Source organism: Macaca mulatta, chromosome 7, assembly GCF_049350105.2.
Source record: "Macaca mulatta isolate MMU2019108-1 chromosome 7, T2T-MMU8v2.0, whole genome shotgun sequence".
NCBI classification, from domain to species: Eukaryota; Metazoa; Chordata; class Mammalia; order Primates; family Cercopithecidae; genus Macaca; species Macaca mulatta.
Window position 1 is genome coordinate 146,791,264 of NC_133412.1, and position 19,983 is coordinate 146,811,246.

At 47.0% G+C, this 19,983-nt stretch overlaps 1 protein-coding gene across 2 annotated transcripts; it reads left to right on the forward strand.

Annotated features, from left to right (window-relative positions):
- The first annotated feature begins 1,571 nt into the window (after window positions 1-1,571).
- On the forward strand, window positions 1,572-9,088 carry ACOT6 (acyl-CoA thioesterase 6). 2 transcript variants are annotated; one of them, XM_028850216.2, is made up of 3 exons: window positions 1,572-2,217; window positions 5,883-6,085; window positions 8,431-9,085. In XM_028850216.2, the coding sequence occupies exons 1-3, from the start codon at window positions 1,761-1,763 to the stop codon at window positions 9,034-9,036; spliced, it is 1,266 nt and encodes a 421-aa protein (XP_028706049.2). In that variant the 5' UTR covers window positions 1,572-1,760; the 3' UTR covers window positions 9,037-9,085. The 2 variants fall into 2 exon arrangements, with proteins under 2 accessions (XP_028706049.2, NP_001165423.1); NM_001171952.1 differs by lacking the exon at window positions 1,572-2,217 and having other exon boundaries at window positions 6,068-6,085; window positions 8,431-9,088.
- Window positions 9,089-19,983: the final 10,895 nt, after the last annotated feature.

Here is a 19,983-nt window from a genome sequence, read left to right on the forward strand (position 1 = left end):
CTGGCTCTATTTCAGCCCCTCCCTACAAATAGGATGTCTTTCAATGCTTTAGCCCAGCAGTCACATGACCCCAGAGTACAAAACTCAGGGCAGCTGCAGTGCAAATGGGGCACACGCACATGAGACTCCATCACCTAGGCAGCATTCCTGAGTCTTGGGGGACTGCTTTCCAATGATTCTTAGGCTTCTGTCATTCTTTGCTGCCTATCTGTAAGTAAGAAATCCGGTTCATGTAAATTGTTGTATTAAATATATGAATGTGTTTTCTCACTGGACTCAGACAAGTTGGTAACCAGCATACAGTGAACTTGCTTCATATAGTCTAATACCTTTTTGCTCAGTGTATACATGTTTACTGAGCTGGCCATCACTATATGCTCTTCTTCCTTCTCCACCCTGCTATGTTCCCAGCTAGGCTGAGCTGTGTGGTTGGGTTTGGCCAAAGAGAGGCATTAGCAAGATAATGAAAAACAAGAGGAGAGTCAAGGGGTATTATAGTCTCCTCCTTCCTGCCACAAACCATAGGTTTCTTCTAGAAAAGCTACATCTCCTATCAGACTGCCCCCTTCCCTTGAACCTTCAGATTCAGGGTTCTACACCGAATCTTGTTTCATTGTTTTTGTTTCTGAATCTTGCCCATGCCTTTGTAGATAGTACCTTTATAAAACTCTCCTCAGTTACACAGGCTGAGAGTGCCACTTGCTTATTGCCAGAACTCTGTATGCACACAACCCAAAAGGGACTCTGCCAGTGATTAGATTTGTGAGATAAGAAACAAAACTTTCACTGGGTACTAACCCTACAGGTGTGTCAGTGTAGTGTTTTTACACATTAGCGCATTTAATGGTCACAATAAGCCTTTTCAGATAAGAAAACTGATATTTAGAGGGTTATGTTTCTTGCTAAAGATCACCAGGTATTAATACTAAGGATCAGGGTCAGACCGGAACTCGGCTAGGTCTGCCTCCCTAAACATCAGCTTTGCTCCAGGTACCATTAGCTCTGGAAAAAAGGCTTGGTAAGGGACTGAGGGGTAAAGGATGGATTACGAACATGTTTCTCCAAGGGGTCACCTGAGAACAATCACCTGGGATGCTTTTTCAAAATCTAGATTCTTAAACTGTATCTCTCTCAGTCCTTTAGTTCTCAGTGGTTTTTGTGCCTCTATTTCGACACTCACCACATTGGATTGCAGGAATAAGGAATAGCCACTAACTCGCTCTCTTTTTTTTTTTTTTTTTTTTTCCCCAGACGGAGTTTTGCCCTGGTTGCCCAGGCTGGAGTACAATGGTGCGATCTTGGCTCAGTGCAACCTTTGCCTCCTGGGTTCAAGCAATTCTCCTGCCTCAGCCTCCCAAGTAGCCGGGATTACAGGCATGCGCCACCACACCTGGCTATTCTGTATTTTTAGTAGAGATGGGGTTTCATTGTGTTGGTCAGGCTGGTCTCGAACTCCTAACCTCCAGTGTGATCCGCCCACCTGGGCCTCCCAAAATTCTAGGATTACAGGCATGAGCCACCGCGCCCGGCCGGATTGGTCATTAACTCTTATTTCAACAGATACTCCTTCATTTGGGACACTGGTGTATTTGCACAAATTCTAGCGCTCCACGCAGCGGCCTGGAGCCTGTCCCCAAGTCCAACCACTGGGAGTAGTGTTAAGGGTTCCGCCCTCGACTCCTTTCAAGCACTGGGCAAAGCCGCCAGGCCCGCCCACTGACGCCGGGGAGCTGAGTCGTCCCTCTTCTACCCAGGTCAGGATGGCAGCGACGCTGATCCTGGAGCCCGCGGGCCGCTGCTGCTGGGACGAGCCCGTGCTCATCACCGTGCGCGGCCTGGCCCCGGAGCAGCGGGTGACGCTGCGCGCGTCCCTGCACGACGAGAAGGGCGCGCTCTTCCGGGCCCACGCGCGCTACCGCGCCGACGCCCGCGGCGAGCTGGACCTGGAGCGCGCGCCCGCGCTGGGCGGCAGCTTCGCGGGGCTCGAGCCCATGGGGCTGCTCTGGGCGTTGGAGCCCGAGAAAGCCTTGGTGCGGCTGGTGAAGCGCGACGTGCGGACGCCCTTCGCCGTGGAGCTGGAAGTGCTGGACGGCCACGGCCCTGAGCCCGGGCGGCTGCTGTGCAGGGCGCAGAACAAGCGCGACTTTCTCCAGCCGGGGGTGCGGCGCGAGCCGGTGCGCGCGGGCCGGGTGCGCGCCGCGCTCTTCCTGCCGCCGGGTGAGTAGTCTGCCCAAAACTTGGTCGAGCTCTGCGACCCCCACCTGCCCTTTTCCTGTCCTGGGAATCACGTGATTGTGGAACATCCCTGAACTTTTTCCTTCGCTCCAGAGTCTGTCATGGATTCTGAGTCTCTGGGCTCCCACTGTTGCCCAGGCTGGAGTGCCGTGGCTGGATCGTAGCTCACACTGCAGCCTCGAACTCCTGGGCTCAAGTCTTCTCGCCTCAGCCTCCTGAGTAGCTGCTCCAGTCTTTCTTTTTTAAGTTTCACGTCCCTCCCTGGAGGCACTGCCACTTTCGCTCTGTGCTGAATAGTGCATTCAACTTATTATATATTTATTGAGAGCCACTATGTGCCAGCCGTGTGGTTTTGTTTGAATACGATATGGGCAAAACCTTAAGCTGATGTGCAAGAATGATTTTTGCCTCAGTTCACATCAAACTTCCAAAGAAGCTAAAATCCACAATAGTGGCAATACCCTTTAATTGTTTAAAAACACACACAAAACTGCCTGACAGTCCTCTCCCTTCTATCATAAACATTGTTGTACTTGGTTCTCAACCTGCAGTGATTTTGCCGCCTTCCCTGGGGGAAATTTGGCAATATCTGGAGACATTTGTGGTTGTCATTCCTGAAGGGAGAGGTGCTATTGGCATCTAGCAGGCAGAGGCCAGGGATGCTGCTAAACATTCCACAATGCACGGGACAACCGCCAGAACAAAGAATTGTCTTGCTCAAAGTGTCTGTACTACTGAGGTTGAGGAACCCTAGTCTAAGTAAACACAAGATATTTGCTAGGTAAAGGTAACCCAGAAAGAAGGCTCCTGATTAATCCCTTCTAACTAAATTCCTGATTTAAACCTCTACCATATAAAAATGCTGAGCCGGGCACAGTGGCTCAGGCCTGTAATCCCAGCACTTTGGGAGGCTGAGGTGGGCAGATCACTTGAGCCCAGGAGTTCAAGACCAGCCTGGGTAACATGGTGAAATTCTGTCTCTACAAAAAAAAAAAAAAAAAATTGAGGCAGGCATGGTGGTGCACGCCTGTAGTCTCAGCTGCTTGGGAGGCTGAGGTGGGAGGATTGTTTGATATCAGGAAGTAGAGGTTGCAGTGAGCCGAGATCACGCCACTGCATTCCAGCCTGGACACCAGAGTGAAACCCTGCCTCAAACAGCAACAACAACAAAAAATTCTAGAGTTGCAACAGCACACAGAATCCTTAAACTGAATTCTGTGATGATTCTCCAAAAACAAGAAAACTTGCTTTATTTTTACGGCTCTTCAGCAATTCTTAGCCTTAACTCGTGGCTGCCCACTACACTGTGAATTCCTGGGGCTGGAATTGGGTCTTACAGGTTTCTAAATATCCATGTTCCTAGAGGCTTTTGCAAGGTTATAGTAAGAGTTCAATAAATCATAGTGTCTGGGCCAGGCACAGTGGCTTACACCTGTAATCCTAGCACTTTGGGAGGCTGAGGTGGGTGGATCACTTGAGGCCAGGAGTTCAAGACCAGCCTGGGCAACATGGCAAAACCCCACCTCTACTAATAATATAATACAAAAAAAATTAGCCAGGCATAGTGGCTCACACATGTAGTCCCAGCTACTAGGGAGGCTGAGGTGAGAGAATTGCTTGAACCTGAGAGGCCGAGGTTGCAGTGAGCCAAGATCACGCCACTAGACTTCAGCCTAGGCAACAGAGCGAGGCCCTGTCTCAAAAAAAACAAAACAAAACAAAAAAAAGAAAAACAACACATACTAAGAATCAACTAAAACCTTTCATTAAAAACAAACAAGGCGGCCAGGCGTAGTGGCTAATGCCTCTAATCCCAGCACTTTGGGAGGCTGAGGTGGGTGGATCATGAGGTCAGGAGTTCAAGACCAGCCTGGAGAAGATGGTGAAACCTCGTCTCTACTAAAAATACAAAAAATTAGCCGGGCATGGTGGCGGGCGCCTGTAATCCCAGCTACTTGGGAGGCTGAGGCAGGAGAATTACTTGAACTCAGGAGGCAGAGGTTGCAGTGAGCCGAGATCATACCACATCACTCCAGCCTGGGCAACGGAGAGAGACTCTGTCTGATAGAAAACAAAAAACAAACGAAACAAAAAGAAACAAACAAGGCTGGGCGCAGTGGCTCACGCCTGTAATCCCAACACTTCGGGAGGCTGAGGTAGGCAGATCACCTGAGGTCGGGAGTTTGAGACCAGCCTGACCAACATGGTGAAACCCCATCTCTACTAAAAATACAAAATTTGCCTGGTGTGGTGGCTCATACCTGTAATCCCAACTACTTGGGAGGCTGAGGCAGGAGAATCGCTTGAACCTGGGGGGAGACAGAGGTTGCAGTGAGGTGAGATCGCACCATTGCACTGCAGCCTGGGCAGCAAGAGTGAAACCCTGTCTCAAGAAAAAAAAAAACAAAAAAACAAACAAGCAAAAAAAAAACAGGCTGAGTGCAGTGGCTCACACTTAAAATCCCAGAACTTGAAGAGGCCAAGGTGGGAGCATTGCGATGGGAGGATTGCTTGAGGCCAGGAGTTCGAGACTAGCCCAGGCAGCATAGTGAGACCCTGTTTCTACAAAAAATTAAAAATGGGGCCTAGCTATTTGGGAGGGTAGCTACTTGAGGCTGGAGGGTCACTCGAGCCCAGGGATTCAAGGTTACAGTGATCTACAGGCTACAGTGCAGTGGTGTGATCATAGCTCACCACAAACTAGAACTCTTAGGCTCAGATGATCCTCCCGCCTCTGCCTCCTGAGTAGCTAAGATTATAGGCATGTGCCATCATGTCCAACTAGTTTTTTAAAATTTTTTGTAGAGACAGGGGTCTTGTTATGTTGCCCAGGCTGGTCTTGAATTCCCAGCCTCAAGTGATCCTCTTATCTTGACCTCCCAGAGCACTGAGATTATAGGCATGAACCACCACGCCTGGCCTCATTATGTTATTTCTAACTTGGTTTATCTTTGTTTGTGAAAATAATTTCTATTATTATCATTATTATTATTATTATTATTGAGACAGAGTCTTGCTCTGTCGCCCAGGCTGGAGTGCAGTGGTGTGATAATAATTTATATCATTAAAAATTTTTAGGCCAGTTGCGGTGGCTCATGCCTGTAATCCCAGCACTTTGGGAGGCCAAGGTGGGCAGATCACCTGAGGTCAGGAGTTCAAGACCAACCTGGCCAACATGGCAAAACCCATCTCTACTGAAAATACAAAAAAATTAGCTGGGTGTCTGGTGCATGCCTGTAATTCCAGCTACTTGGGAGGCTGAGGCAGGAGAATTGCTTGAACCCAGGAGGCAGAGGTTGCAGTGAGCCAAGATTGCGCCACTGCACTTCAGCCTGGGCGACAGAGTGAGACTGTCAAAAAAAAAATTAATTTCAATACCTTTTGGTGTACAAGTGGTTTGGGGTTACATGGACGAACTGTACAGTGATGAGCACTGAGATTTTAGTGCACCTGTCACCTGAGTAGTGTACATTGTACCCGATATGCAGTTTTTTATCCCTCTATATTATTATTATTGTTTGAGAACATAAGACATTTTGTTCTTTTTCTGCCAATCTGTCTACCCCCAATCTCCTTGGCTTCAAAAACTTGTTTGCTTGCTGTCTTTTGAGACTCTAAAGCTCCTTGTGATTTGTGATGTTCTCCAGGCAAGGGGCCCTTTCCTGGGGTCATTGATCTGTTTGGGAGTGGCGGTGGCCTTTGTGAATACAGGGCCAGCCTCCTGGCCGGACACGGTTTTGCTGTGCTTGCCCTGGCTTATTTCCGATTTGAAGACCTCCCTGCAGATCTGAATGATGTACGTCTGGAGTACTTTGAAGAAGCCGTGGACTTGATGCTGCAGCATCCAGAGGTGCGTTCTGGTGGCCACCTGAGTGTAGAAGAGAGGGGGCAGAGCTGACGCAGGGCGGAATCCCAACACTGGGAACTAGAAACATGCCAGGAGACACCAAGTCTCCTTCAAAAACTACTAGGATGGAAGCTGGGCATGGTGATGTGCACCTGTAGTCCCAGCTACCTGGGAGGCTGAGGCTGAGGGATTGCTTGACTCCAGGAGTTCAAGACCAGCCTGGGCAACATTTAGTGAGACCCCTGTCTCAAAAGAAGTTTTTATACTAGGATTATTATTTCCATTTTCTCCCATCTCTAATCCCTTAAGACTTGACTATTTAGTTGTCTTTGTAATTGTGTACCAAAATTCAAAGAGCACAGGACTAAAAAGAGTTCTGGCTCTGTGTCTACCACAGAGTGGCCTTATGATTCTGAATAAAGCAGTTACTCTCTCTGGAGTTCAATTTTCCTCCTTAATAAGATTAACATAAATGTATATAGAGAAAATGACCATAAAGAGATATTTTTTGAGACAACTGGAGACATTTGAATAAGAATGGTATATTTGATTATATGAAATAATCGTTATTAATTTTGTTGGGTATGATAATGGTATTATGGTTTTGTACAGAAAGTCCTTATCTGATAACAGAAATAATCAATTAATTAAAACATTTTGGGCCGGGTGCGGTGGCTCACGCCTGTAATCCCAGCACTTTGGGAGGCAGAGGCGAGCAGATCACTTGAGGTCAGGAGATCGAGACCAGCCTGGCCAACATGATGAAACCCCATCTCTACTAAAAATACAAAAATTAGCCTGGCATGGTGGCGGGCACCTGTAGTCCCAGCTACTTGGGAGGCTGAGGCAGGAGAATCGCTTGAACCCAGGAAGCGGAGCTTGCAGCGAGCCGAGATCACGCCACTGCACTCCAGCCTGGGCGACAGAGCAAGACTCTGTCTCAAAAAAAAAAAAAAACATTTTGGCCAGGTGTGGTGGCTCACGTCTGTAATCCCAGCACTTTGGGAGGCTAAGGCAGGCAGATCACTGAGGTCAGGAGTTTGAGACCAACCTGGCCAACATGGTGAAACCCCATCTCTACTAAAAATACAAAAATTAGTTGGGCATGGTGGTGCACACCTGTAATCCCAGCTACTCGGGAGGCTGAGGCAGGATAATTGCTTGAACCCAGGAGGCAGAGGTTGCAGTGAGTCGAGATTACACCATTGTACTCCAGACTGGGCAACAAGAGTTAAACCCCATCTCAAAAAAAAAAACAAAACAAAAACCACAGCAACAAAAAATTTTGGTATAACTAAAAATTGAATGATATATACTCTTTGTTATCATCCAAGTTTAAAGAGACCCAGACATTCTAATGTTAAGATATAAGATGTTCTTCAGGGTTCTTTCCCCTATAACCCCCAATGCTCTTGGGATCTGGCACCCCAGAATTCTCTGCCAAACAGCTCTGATCCTGCTTCCAGGCCCTAAGCCTCTTTTCTGGGTTCGTCAATGTGTATATACCTAGGCCTTAAACATGCAGGTTGGGGTGTCCACACACATGTGTGAGAGGCCCCTTAAGGTCCATGAAGGAGCCAGTGATGGAAGAGAAGGAGTGTGGTGCAGGGCCCAGGGGCAGGCCTCTCCTGTGTGTCACATTCCAGTACAGAACTCCAGTGGATTCCAGGATTTTAAATTTGAGCCTGACCTTATGAATTGTTATGGTGGTATATTTATCAAGGCAGAAGAAAATAATATACTGTATTTAACAGTTTGTTCATTTGATTTATAATTTTGAAATATTTAGGTATCGGGTGTCTGGGCCTCTGTGTATACTCCTGACCCAGTCCTCATAAATATTAGGGGATGATCCATTACTAGGAAATCAGTTGATTTGCTTATTAGAAGACATATTTGAACTTTGCAGATTGTTGGATAAGGAAGGAAAGCAAATAATAGTTAAGAAAGCTACTGTCAGGGCATGGTGGCTCATGCCTATAATCCCAGCACTTTGGGAGGCCCAGGCGGGTGGATCACTTGAGGTCAGAAGTTTGAGACCAGCCTGATCAACATGGTGAAACCCTGTCTCTACTAAAAATACAAAAATTAGCCAGGCGTGATGGCGGGCACCTGTAATCCCAGCTACTCGGGAGGCTAAGGCAGGAGAATCGCTTGAACCCGGGAGGCGGAAGTTGCAGTGAGCCAAGATTGCACCACTGCACTCCAGCCTGGGGGACAGAGCGAGACTCCATCTCAAAAAAGAAAAAAAAAAAAAAGAAAGAAAGCTACTTGGAGAATGTAAAATCACTGTCTGTGTCCTCCATTTGTGAACTCTAAGCTTGTTTCCTTCTCTTTTTCCTCAACAGGTGAAAGGTCCTAGTATTGGGCTTCTTGGATTTTCCAAAGGAGGTGACCTGTGTCTCTCAATGGCTTCTTTCTTGAAGGGCATCACAGCCACTGTTCTTATCAATGCCTGTGTAGCCAACACAATAACTCCTCTACATTACAAGGATATGATTATTCCTAAACTTGTCGATGATCTAGGAAAAGTAAAAATCACTAAGTCAGGATTTCTCACTTTTATGGACACTTGGAGCAATCCCCTGGAGGAACGCAATCACCAAAGTCTTATTCCATTGGAAAAGGCCCAGGGGCCCTTCCTGTTTATTGTTGGCATGGATGATCAAAACTGGAAGAGTGAATTCTACGCTCAGATAGCCTCTGAAAGGCTACAAGCTCACGGGAAAGAAAGACCCCAGATAATCTGTTACCCAGAAACAGGTCACTGTATTGACCCACCTTATTTTCCTCCTTCTAGAGCCTCTGTGCATGCCGTTTTGGGTGAGGCAGTATTCTATGGAGGTGAGCCAAAGGCTCACTCAAAGGCACAGGTAGATGCCTGGCAGCAAATTCAAACTTTCTTCCATAAACATCTCAATGGTAAAAAATGTGTCAAGCACAGCAAAATATAACATTGTAGCCACAGACCAGATACCATTAATAAAAATCCTGTTCATACAACTAGTGTTGGGCGGGCTTCCTTCCTTCCTTCCTTCCTTCCTTCCTTCCTTCCTTCCTTCCTTCCTTCCTTCAAGTCTCACTGTGTCACATAGGCTGGAGTACAGTGGCGTCATCTCGGCTCACTGTAACCTCCACCTCCCAGGTCCAAGCTATTCTCTGACCTCAGCCTCCCGAGTAGCTGGGATTACAGGCGCATGCCACGGCACCCAGCTAATTTTTGTATTTTTAGTAGAGACAAGGTTTCGCCATGTTGGCCAGGCTGGTTTTGAACTCCTGGCTTCAGGTGATCTGCCCACCTCAGCCTCCCAAAGTGCTGGGGTTACAGGTGTAAGCCACCACACCCAGCCTGTGTTGGGTTTCCCAGAGCCCGTAGCAACCTTTTTTGTGACGAAGCAACCATCTCAGCTTCTTTGTCTGGTTCTCCCTGATTCTCAACCTTTGCAACCTGCCTTCCTTCACCGCTGGGTCCACATAGGCTTAACCTTGATCTTATTTGTAGGACCGGTCTTCACCTTAAGCAAGAGAAATGTAAGAAGTGCTTTCCCAATTCCCAGTTGCTGGCCCAGCTTTGGCCTCGTGTCCCCTTTCTGAGGACTGACCTTTGGTATTGCTCTGGAGTCTCATATCCCCTTTGGCCCTAACTGACCATGTCTGAGTCTTGGGAACCTGCCCACACGAGTGCCTTAAGGAATGGACTCTGCCTCATTCTCTCTCTCTCTCTTTTTTTTTTTTTTTTTAAGATGGAGTCTCGCTTTTGTTGCCCAGGCTGGAGTGCAATGGTATGAGCTTGGCTCACTGCAACCTCTGCCTCCCAGGTTCAAGCGATTCTCCTGCCTCAGCCTCCCAAGTAGTTGGGACTACAGGCTCATGCCACCATGCCCAGCTAATTTTTGTATTTTCAGTAGAGATGGGATTTCACCATGTTGGCCAGGCTAGTCTCGAACTCCTGATGTCAGGTGATCCACCTACCTCAGCCTCCCAAAGTGCTGGGATTACGGGTCTGAACCACAACGCCCGGCTCTACCTCATTCTTGCCCATACACATGGCTGAATGTTTACTCAAGACTTCTCCCTGGGCTAGGCGTGGTGGCTCATGCCTGTAGTCCCAGCACTTTGGGAGGCCAAGGCATGTGGATCACCTGAGGTCAGGATTTCAAGACCAGCCTGGCCAACATGATGAAATGATGAAACCTAGTGTCTACTGAAAATACAAAAAATTAGCCGGGCAAGGTGGCGGGCGTCTGTAATCCCAGCTACTTGGGAGGCTGAGGCAGGAGAATCGCTTGAACTCAGGAGGTGGAGGTTGCAGTGAGCCGAGATCACGCCACTGCACTCCAGCCTGGGCAACAAGAGCAAAACTCTGTCTCAAAAAACAAAAAACCCTTGTCTCTGAACCCTAATCTGAAGACCAGGAGCATTATACCTGTGGATATACTTCCTTTATGTTTGCCAGGGGATTCCCAGTCACTATATGGGCATTGCTTGCCTGGAGGAATTCCTTGCTGCCAAGATTTTCAGGACAATACTTTGCAGGCAATGGCCTTCATCTTTGATGTCATGTTATACCTACCAAATCGGACTTCATCCCACAACCATCTAGTCCAATTACCCTCCTCCTGAGAAGGACTGGGACCTGTCTGCCTCAACCCACTGCAATATACTGGAAACTATCTAGAGTCATAACAGACCAGAGCAGAGAGTCTTCTTTGAGCATAAGAAAGTTTTCCTGTGATTTCACGGCACATCCCATGATTTTCTGAGTACGTACAAAATCCTTCACCAATTTGAGTCTATCCAAGCAAATGCCCATTAGATCTTAACGATGAAAAGAAAAGTTCCTTAGAGGTAACTTAATTTTGATCAGTTGTTAAACTCTGTGTTGAGTATAGTCATTCACCATGTAGTATAATTTTCCTTTCCTTTTCCTTCCCTTTTCTTTTCTTTTCTTTTCTTTTCTTTTCTTTTCTTTTCTTTTCTTTTCTTTTCTTTCTTCAGTCTCACTCTGTCATCCAGGCTGGAGTATAGTGGCATGATCACGGCTCACTGCAGCCTCAACCTCCTGGGCTCAAATGATCCTCTCACCTCAACTTCCCGAGTGGCTGGGACTACAGGCAAGCACCACCACACCTTTTTTTATTTTTTGTAGAGATGAGGTCTCCTTATGTTGCCCAGGCTGGTCTCCAACTCCTGGGCTCAAGCGAACTGCCCCCCTAGGCCTCCCAAAGTGCTGGGATTACAGGCATGAGCCACTGCCCCTGGACTGTGTAGTCTTAATTTTCTATGATGTGAATTCTGGGAGCCTGTGCTTTAACTCACTCCCAGGTGGATCTGCTACTGTAGAGATGCTCTTGGGGTGTGAGATCACAGGAGGAAGATAGGAGGAAAGTGGCAGGGAGGATAAGAAAGCAAAGGCCAAAAAGGTAGTCCCAGAAGTCATGCAGGAGGATGATGACTCTACATCTATATGTATTAAAGCACTAGGGCAGGACAGCCCTAGACCTCAATTTCTTCCTTACAGATAAAGCAACCTAGAAATGGCATACACTGACTAAAGATATTTGCTTGCTTTTCCCTGAGAGGTGACTGTATGTGGCCACCTGTCTCCAAGATTTTTTTTTTTTTTTGAGATGGAGTTTCGCTGTTGTTGCCCAGCCTGGAGTGCAGTGGTGCAATCTCAGCTCACCGCAACTTCTGCCTCCCGGGTTCAAGTGATTCTCCTGCCTCAGCCTCCCTAGTAGCTGGGATTACAGGCATGCACCACCATACCTGTCTAATTTTGTATTTTTAGTAGAGACAGGGTTTCTCCATGTTGGTCAGGCTGGTCTCGAACTCCTGACCTCAGGTGATCTGCCCGCCTTGGCTGGGATTACAGCCATGAGCCACCGCGCCTGGTTTGAGATTTTTATTTCAAAAGAATCTCAGGTTGTTATCAAGCCATTCAAAATGGAGTAAAGCAATATGAAGTAGAAGGGAGAAAGAGAAAAGTTATCCATAAAGTTAAGCTGGAAATGAGGCTTAACAATAACAGTGCTTATTATGGAATCCTACGCCCTTGCCTGGATTGACAACTCATTCAGTCATGTATTTTATAGTGGGTTTTTTGTTTGTTTGTTTGTTTTTTGCTTTTTTTGAGACAGAGTTTCACTCTTGTTGCCCAGGCTGGAGTGCAGTGGTGCAACTTCGGCTCACTGCAACCTCTGCCTCCCAGGTTCAAGCGATTCTCCTGCCTCAGCCTCCCTGTAGCTGGGATTACAGGCATGCATCACCATGCCTGGCTAATTTTGTATTTTTTCAGTAGATACTGAGTTTCACCATGTTGGTCAGGCTGATCTCGAACTCCTGACCTCAGGTGATCCGCTCGCCTCAGCCTCCCAAAGTGCTGGGATTACAGGCATGAGCCACCATGCCCAGCCTTATAGTGGTTTATGCAAAGAAGGAAACCTAATTAGTTATGCAAAATTTACAACTTTCATAAAATAAAAGCCAAACTTAGAAATCAGTTTCTTCCAAAGATAGTTGTACTAAGAAACATTAAGTGATATAAAGGGTGGTGCTATAGTTTAGATGTTGTCCTCTCCAAATCCTATGTTGGAATTTGATCCACAGGTGGGCATGGTGGCTCATGCCTGTAATCCCAACACTTTGAGAGGCCCAGGTAGGAGGATTGCTCAAGGCCAGGAGTTTGAGACCAGCTTGAGCAAAGTAGCAAGACCCTGTTTCTACTAAAAATGTTTTTAAAATTAACCAGGCATGGTAGCAAACACTTGTAGTCCCAGCTACTTGGGAGGCTGAGGCAGGAGGATTGGTTGAGCCCAGGAATTCTAGCTATGATGATGCCACTGCATTCCAGCCTAGGTGACAGAGCAAGATCCTATCTCTAAACAATAAAGAGAAATTTGAATCCCAGTGTTGGAGGTGGGGCCTAATGGGTGGTGTTTGGGTCATGAGGGCCAACCCCGCAGGAATGTCTTGGTGCAGTCCTCTCTGTGAGTTCCCACAAGAGTTCCCCTGAGAGCTGATTGTGAAAAAGAGCCTGGCACTTCCTTCCCCTCTTTCCTGCTTCTCTCTCGCCATGTGATCTGCACACACTAGGGCTCTGTCCCTTCTGTGGTGAGTGGAAGCAGTCTCAGGCCCTTACCAGAAGCAGATGCGGGCACTGCGCTTCTTGTACAGCCTGCAGAACCGTGAGCCAAATAAACCTCTTTGTGACCAGGGCCAGTGGCTCGTGCCTGTAATCCCAACATTTTGGGAGGTTGAGGCGGGACGATTGCTTGGGACCAGGAGTTTAAGACCAGCCCAGACAACATAGTGAAACCCCATTTCTACAATTTTTTTTTTTTGATACTGCATCTTGCTCTGTTGCCCAGGCTGGAGTGCAGTGGCGCAATCTTGGCTCACTGCAACCTCTGTCTCCCAGATTCAAGCGATTGTCCTGCCTCAGCCTCCTGAGGAGCTGGGACTACAGGCGCCCGTCACCACGCCTGGCTAATTTTTGTATTTTTAGTAGAGATGGGGGTTTCACCATGTTGCCCAGGCTGGTCTCAAACTCCTGACTTCAGGTGATCCACCTGCCTCGGCCTCCCAAATTGCTGGGATTACAGGCGTGAGCCAACACGCCCTGCCCCCCCAAATTTTTTTTAACAAAAATTAGCCAGGTGCAGTGGTACCCACTTGTAGTCCCATGTACTCAGGATGCTGAGGTGGGAGAACAACTTTAGTGTAGGAGGACAAGGCTACAGTGAACCATGATCACACCACTGCACTCCATCCAGCCTAGGTGACAAGAGCAAGACTGCTCCCCGCCACCCCAACAAAAAACCTCTTTTTAAACTAACTCTTCTTTATAGCAACACAAATGCACTAAGACAGGTAATATCTTCGAGGATGCTTCTACAGTAGACGTAAATTCCAGCCGAATCCGGGCTCACACAGTTTAGAAAGGAGTGCAGCCTGGGGTTTCTGTCTATATGCCTCATCTATGAAAAGGGCATAATAATAGTAGCTACTTCATGGGGCTGTTGTGATTAAATTAGACAATCCATGTAAGGTACTTAACATACTTTACTTTTCAAATACAGGTAGACTTTGTTTTATTGGGCTTTGCTTTATTACATTTTCCACAAGTTAAAGGTCTGTGACAACCCTGTGTCAAGAAAGTCTATCAGCACCATTTTCAACAACTTGTGCTCACTTTGTGTCTCTTTGTCACATTTGGTAATTCTCACAATACTTCGGTCTTTTCATTATTGTTTACTTATTTATTTATATTTGAGATGGAGTCTTGGTCTGTTGCCAGGCTGGAGTGCAGTGGTGTGATCTCGGCTCACTGCAACCTCCGTCTCCTGGATGCAACGATTCTCCTACCTTAGCATCCCAAGTAGCTGGGACTTACAGGCGCCCACCACCACACCCAGCTAATTTTTGTATTTTTAGTAGAGGTGGGGTTTCAACATGTTGGCCAGGATGGTCTCAATCTCTTGACCTTGTGATCTGCCCGCCTTGGCCTCTCAAAGTGCTGGGATTACAGGTGTGAGCCACTGCGCCAGGCCTATTTTATTTATTTTATTTTTTAGATGGACTCTTGTCACCCAGGCAGGAGTGCAGTGGCACGATCTCGGCTCACTGCAACCTCCGTCTCCTGGGTTCAAGGCTGAGGCTGCCTCAGCTTCCTGAGTAGCTGGGATTACAGGTTCATGCCACCATGCTCAGCTAATTTTTGTATTTTTAGTAGAGACAGAGTTTCACCATGTTGGCCAGTCTGGTCTCGAACTCCTGACCTCAGGTGATCTGCCAGCCTTGGCCTCCCAAAGTGCTGGGATTACAGGCATGAGCGACCATGTCCAGCCTTTTTCATTATTATTATATCTGTTACGGTGATCTTTGATGTTACTCCTGTAATTGTTTGGGGGCTCCAAAAACTGCACCCACATAAGATGGTGAACTTAATAAATGTTGTGTGTGTTCTGACTGTTCCACCAACTGGACTTTCCCATCTGTTTCCCTCTCCTCAGGCTTCCCTATTCCCTGAGACAAAACAATATTGGAATTAGGCCAATTAATAACCCTACAATGGCCTCTAAGTGTTCAACTGAAAGGAAGAGTCTCAGGTCTCTCAACTTAAATCAAAAGCTAGAAATGATGAAGCGTATGGAAAGCCAAGATAGGCTGAAAGCCAGGCCTCTTCCCCTAAGCAGTTAGCCAAGTTGTGAGTGCAAAGGAAAAGTTCTTGAAGGCAATTGAAAGTCCTACTTAAGTGAACACAGTAAAACATCCTTATGGCTGATTTGGAGACAGTTTTAGTGGTCTGGATAGAAGATCAAAGTAGCCACAACATTCCCCTCAGCTAAACAGCAGGGGTGTCCAATCTTTTGTCTTTCCTGGGCCACATTGGAAGAAGAATTGTCTCAGGTCACACATAATATACAACAACGCTAATAATAGCTGATGAGCTTTAAAAAACATCGCACAAAAATCTCATAATGTTTTAAGAAAGTTTACAAATTTGTGTTGGGCCACATTCAAAGCCATCCTGGGCTGCATGCAGCCCACAGGCTGTAGGTTGGGCAAGCTTAAGCTAAAGCCCAATCCAGAGCAAGGCCTTAACTCTCTCTTCAATTCTATGAAGGCTGGGAGAAGCTAGGAAGCTGCAGAAGAAAAGTTTGAAGCTAGCATATGTTGGCTTATGAAATTTAAGGAAAGAAGCCATCTCCATAACATTAAAGTGCAAGTTGGCCAGGTGTGATGGTGCATGCCTGCAGTCACAGCGGCTCTGGAGGCTGAGGAAGAAGGATCACTTGAGCCCAGAGGTTCAAAACCAGCCTGGGCAACGTAGTAAGACCCTGTCTTTAAAAAAAAGTTCAAGGTGAAGCAGCAAACGCTGATGTAGAAGCTGCAGCAAGTTATCCAGAAGATCTAGCTGAGATAACTGATGAAGGTGGCTACACTAAACCACTAACAACAAATAGCCTTTTTTTTTTTTTGAGATGGAGTTTTGCTATTGTTGCGCAGGCTGGAGTGCAATGGTGCGATCTTAGTTCACAGCAACCTCTGCCTCCCAGATTCAAGTGATTCTCCTGCCTCAGCCTCCTGAGTAGCTGGGATTACAGACATGCGCCACCACACCTCGTTAATTTTTATATTTTTAGTAGAGACAGGGTTTAGCCATGTTGGTCAGGCTAGTCTTGAACTCCTGACCTCAGGTGATCCACCCGCCTTAGCCTCCCAAAGTGCTGGGATTACAAGTGTGAACCACCGCGCCTGGCCAAAACAGACTTTCATAGTTAGTGAGAAGTCTATCCCTGGTGCAATTCTCTCACTCAACACAACAATCAACACAGAATACTTCTGTGACCAAATGTAGGAGGTGTCTCCCCACACACCACGCAAGCAAACAGTTCTGCAGTAGACAGCAGCTGGGTGTCCTCCAATTCAATTCTGACACAGTCTACCTGGAAATAACATCAGATCCCATAGGTTGAGGGGTAGGTCCCACAAGACCAGTCTCTTCCCACCAGTCTTAAGTCTAGGTTTTTGGAACTTCTGACCAACTGGCTTCACACTGGGGTTCCAATGACCCCCTCGTTGGGTTTGATTTGCTGGAGTGACTCACAGAACTTGGGAAACACTTCCACTTACTGGTTTACGATAAAGGATATTACAAGTGATACCTATAAAGAGATGTATGGGGAGAAGGGACACAGAGCTTCCATGTCTCCTCCCTGGGCATGTCACTCTCCAGGAACCTCCATGTGTTCAGCTATCCAGAAGATCTCTGAACCCATTTCTGGATTTTTATGGAAGCCTCATCATCTAGGCATGATTGATTATATCATTGGCCATTGGTGATCAGCTTAACTGTAACACTTTCCCTCCTCTCCAAGGTTTGGGAGGATTACAATGGGGCTGAAAGTCCCAACAATTTTTTTTTTTTTTTTTTTGAGACGGAATCTTACTCTCCATTGCCTAGGCTGGAGGGCAGTGTTGTGATCTCAGCTCACTGCAACCTCCGTCTCCTGGGTTCAAGCGATTCTCCTGCCTCAGCCTCCCGAGTAGCTGGGATTACAGGTGGGTGCCACCAAGCCTGGTTAATTTCTGTATTTTTAGTAGAGACGGAGTCTCGCTATGTTAGCCAGGCTAGTCTCGAACTCCTGACCTCAAGTGATCTGCCCACCTTGGCCTCCCAAAGTGCTGGGATTATAGGCGTGAGCCACTGTGTCTGACCTTCAACTCTTTAATCCTGCCTTGGTGTTTCTGGTGACCAGCCCTCATCCTGAAGCTACCTAGGGGCTACCAGCCATCAATCAACTCATTAACACAGGAAAGATAATACGTTGGAGATTCTAAAGCTTTTAGGAGTCGTATGTCACAAAACAAGATTACGACCAAATATATATTTCGCAATATCACATAGTCTTTTTTAAAATTTAAACAAAATTGATAGAGATGGGATATTGCTAGGTTGGCCAGGTTGGTCTTGAACTCAGCCTCAAGCAATCCTCCTACCTCAGCCTCCCAAAATACTAGGGTTACAGGCATGAGCCAGTGTGCCCAGCCCATAGTCTTATTTTTAAAAATAGCCACAGCCACTGGGTGTGGTGGCTCACACCTGTAATCCCAGCACTTTGGGAGGCCAAGGCAGGCGGATCACCTGAGGTCAGGAGTTCGAGACCAGCCTGACCAACATGGAGAAACCCTGTCTCTACTAAAAATACAAAATTAGCCAGGCATGGTGGCACATGCCTGTAATCCCACCTACTTGGGAGGCTGGGGCAGGAGAATCACTTGAACCCAGGAGGTGGAGGTTCAGTGAGCTGAGATCAGGCCATGGCACTCCCGTATGGGCAACAAGAGTGAAACTCTATCTCAAAAAAAAAAAAAAATTCTACAGTGGTGGCTCATGCCTGTAATCCCAGCACTTTGGGAAGCCGAGGCTGGTGGATCACCTGAGGTCAGGAGTTTGAGACCAGCCTGGCCAACATGGTGAAACCCCGTCTCTACTAAAAATACAAAAATGTTACCCGGGCATGGTGGTGGGCGCCTGTAATCCCAGCTACTTGGGAGGCTGAGGCAGGAGAATTCCTTGTACCCGGGAAGCGGAGAGTGCAGTGAGCCGAGATCACGCCACTGCACTCCAGCCTGAGCAACAAGAGCGAGACTGTTTCCAAAAAAAAAAGAAAAAAAAATTGCCACAGCCACACCAGCCTTCTGCAACCACCACACCACCCTAGTGAGTCTGTGGCCTTCAACATGGAGGCAAAACTATCAGCAAAAAGATTACGACCCACTGAAGTCTCAGAGAATCATCAGCATTATTTAGCAGAGGTGTGTTTTTTCATTAAGGTACGTACTTTTTTTAGACATAATGCTATTGCAACTTAATAGACTACAGTATATTATAAACCTTTATATGCACTAGGAAACCAAAAATTCATGTGACTCACTTTATTGCGATATGTGCTTTATTGTAGTGGTCTGGAAGCAAATCTGCAATATCTCCCAGGTATGCCTGTATTAACAATTATTATTTCAGATGAGAAAATGGAGATCCAAGAGAATTAAGAAACATGCCTGCTTAGTGGGAGAGCTAAGTCAGTCCAAGGCCAAAGCCCATGCCTTCACTGACCATTTGGCTCTAGTGCCTTCCAACCTGAGGAGAGACTGGAAGAGTGCAGAGCTGCATGAAAGGGACTACAAGAAAGTTAATGGTATGTCAGGGTCACATGATGGAGGTTTCATAACCCAAGGTGGAAAGTTTAGATTTAAAGTGATAAGAAATAAGTAATCTGGGGCCAAGCACGGCGGCTCACACCTGTAATATCAGCACTTTGGGAGGCCGAGGTGGGGGGATCACAAGGTCAGGAGATCGAGACCAGCCTGGCTAACACAGTGAAACCCTGTCTCTACTAAAAATACAAAAAATTGGCCGGGCACGGTGGCTCACGCCTATAATCCCAGCTCTCAGGGAGGCAGAGGCGGGAGGATAGCTTGAGCCCAGGAGTTCAAGACCTGCCTGGGTAATATAGCGAGACCCCGTTCTCCACAAAGAGGAAAAAAAAAAAAAAGACAAAAATACAAAAAATTAGCCAGGTGTGGTTGCAGGCACCTGTAGTCCCAGCTACTGGGGAGGCTTAGGCAGGAGAATGGTGTGAATCCAGGAGGCGGAGGTTGCAGCGAGCCGAGATGGCGCCACTGCACTCCAGCCTGGGCAATAGAGCGAGATTCGGTCTCAAAAAAAAAAAAAAAGGAATAAGTAATCTGGCCAGGCACGGTCGCTCATGCCTGTAATCCCAGCCCTTTGGGAGGCTAAGGCCGGTGGATCACGTGAGGTCAGGAGTTTGACACCAGGCTGAGCAACATGGTGAAACCCCATCTCTACTAAAAGAATACAAAAAAAAAAAAATTAGCTGCGTATGGTGTCGCACACCTGTAATGCCAGTTACTCAAGAGGCTGAGGCAGGAGAATCACTTGAACCTGGGAGGCAGAGGTTGCAGTGAGCCGAGATCATGCCACTGAACTCCAGCCTGGGTGACAGAGCAAGACTCCATTTCAAAAAAAGAAATAAATAATCTTTGTTAACATGCAATACTGAATTTTTTTTATTGTACTTTAAGTTCTAGGGTACATGTGCACAATGTGCAGGTTTGTTACATATGTATACGTGTGCCATGTTGGTGTGCTGCACCCATTAACTCGACATTTATGTTAGGTATATCTCCTAATGCTATCCCTCCCCTCTCCCACCACCCCACAACAGGCCCCGGTGTGTGATGTTCCCCTTCCTGTGTCCAAGTGTTCTCATTGTTCAATTCCCACCTATGAGTGAGAACATGCGGTGTTTGGTTTTCTGTTCTTGCAATAGTTTGCTGAGAATGATGGTTTCCAGCTTCATCCATGTCCC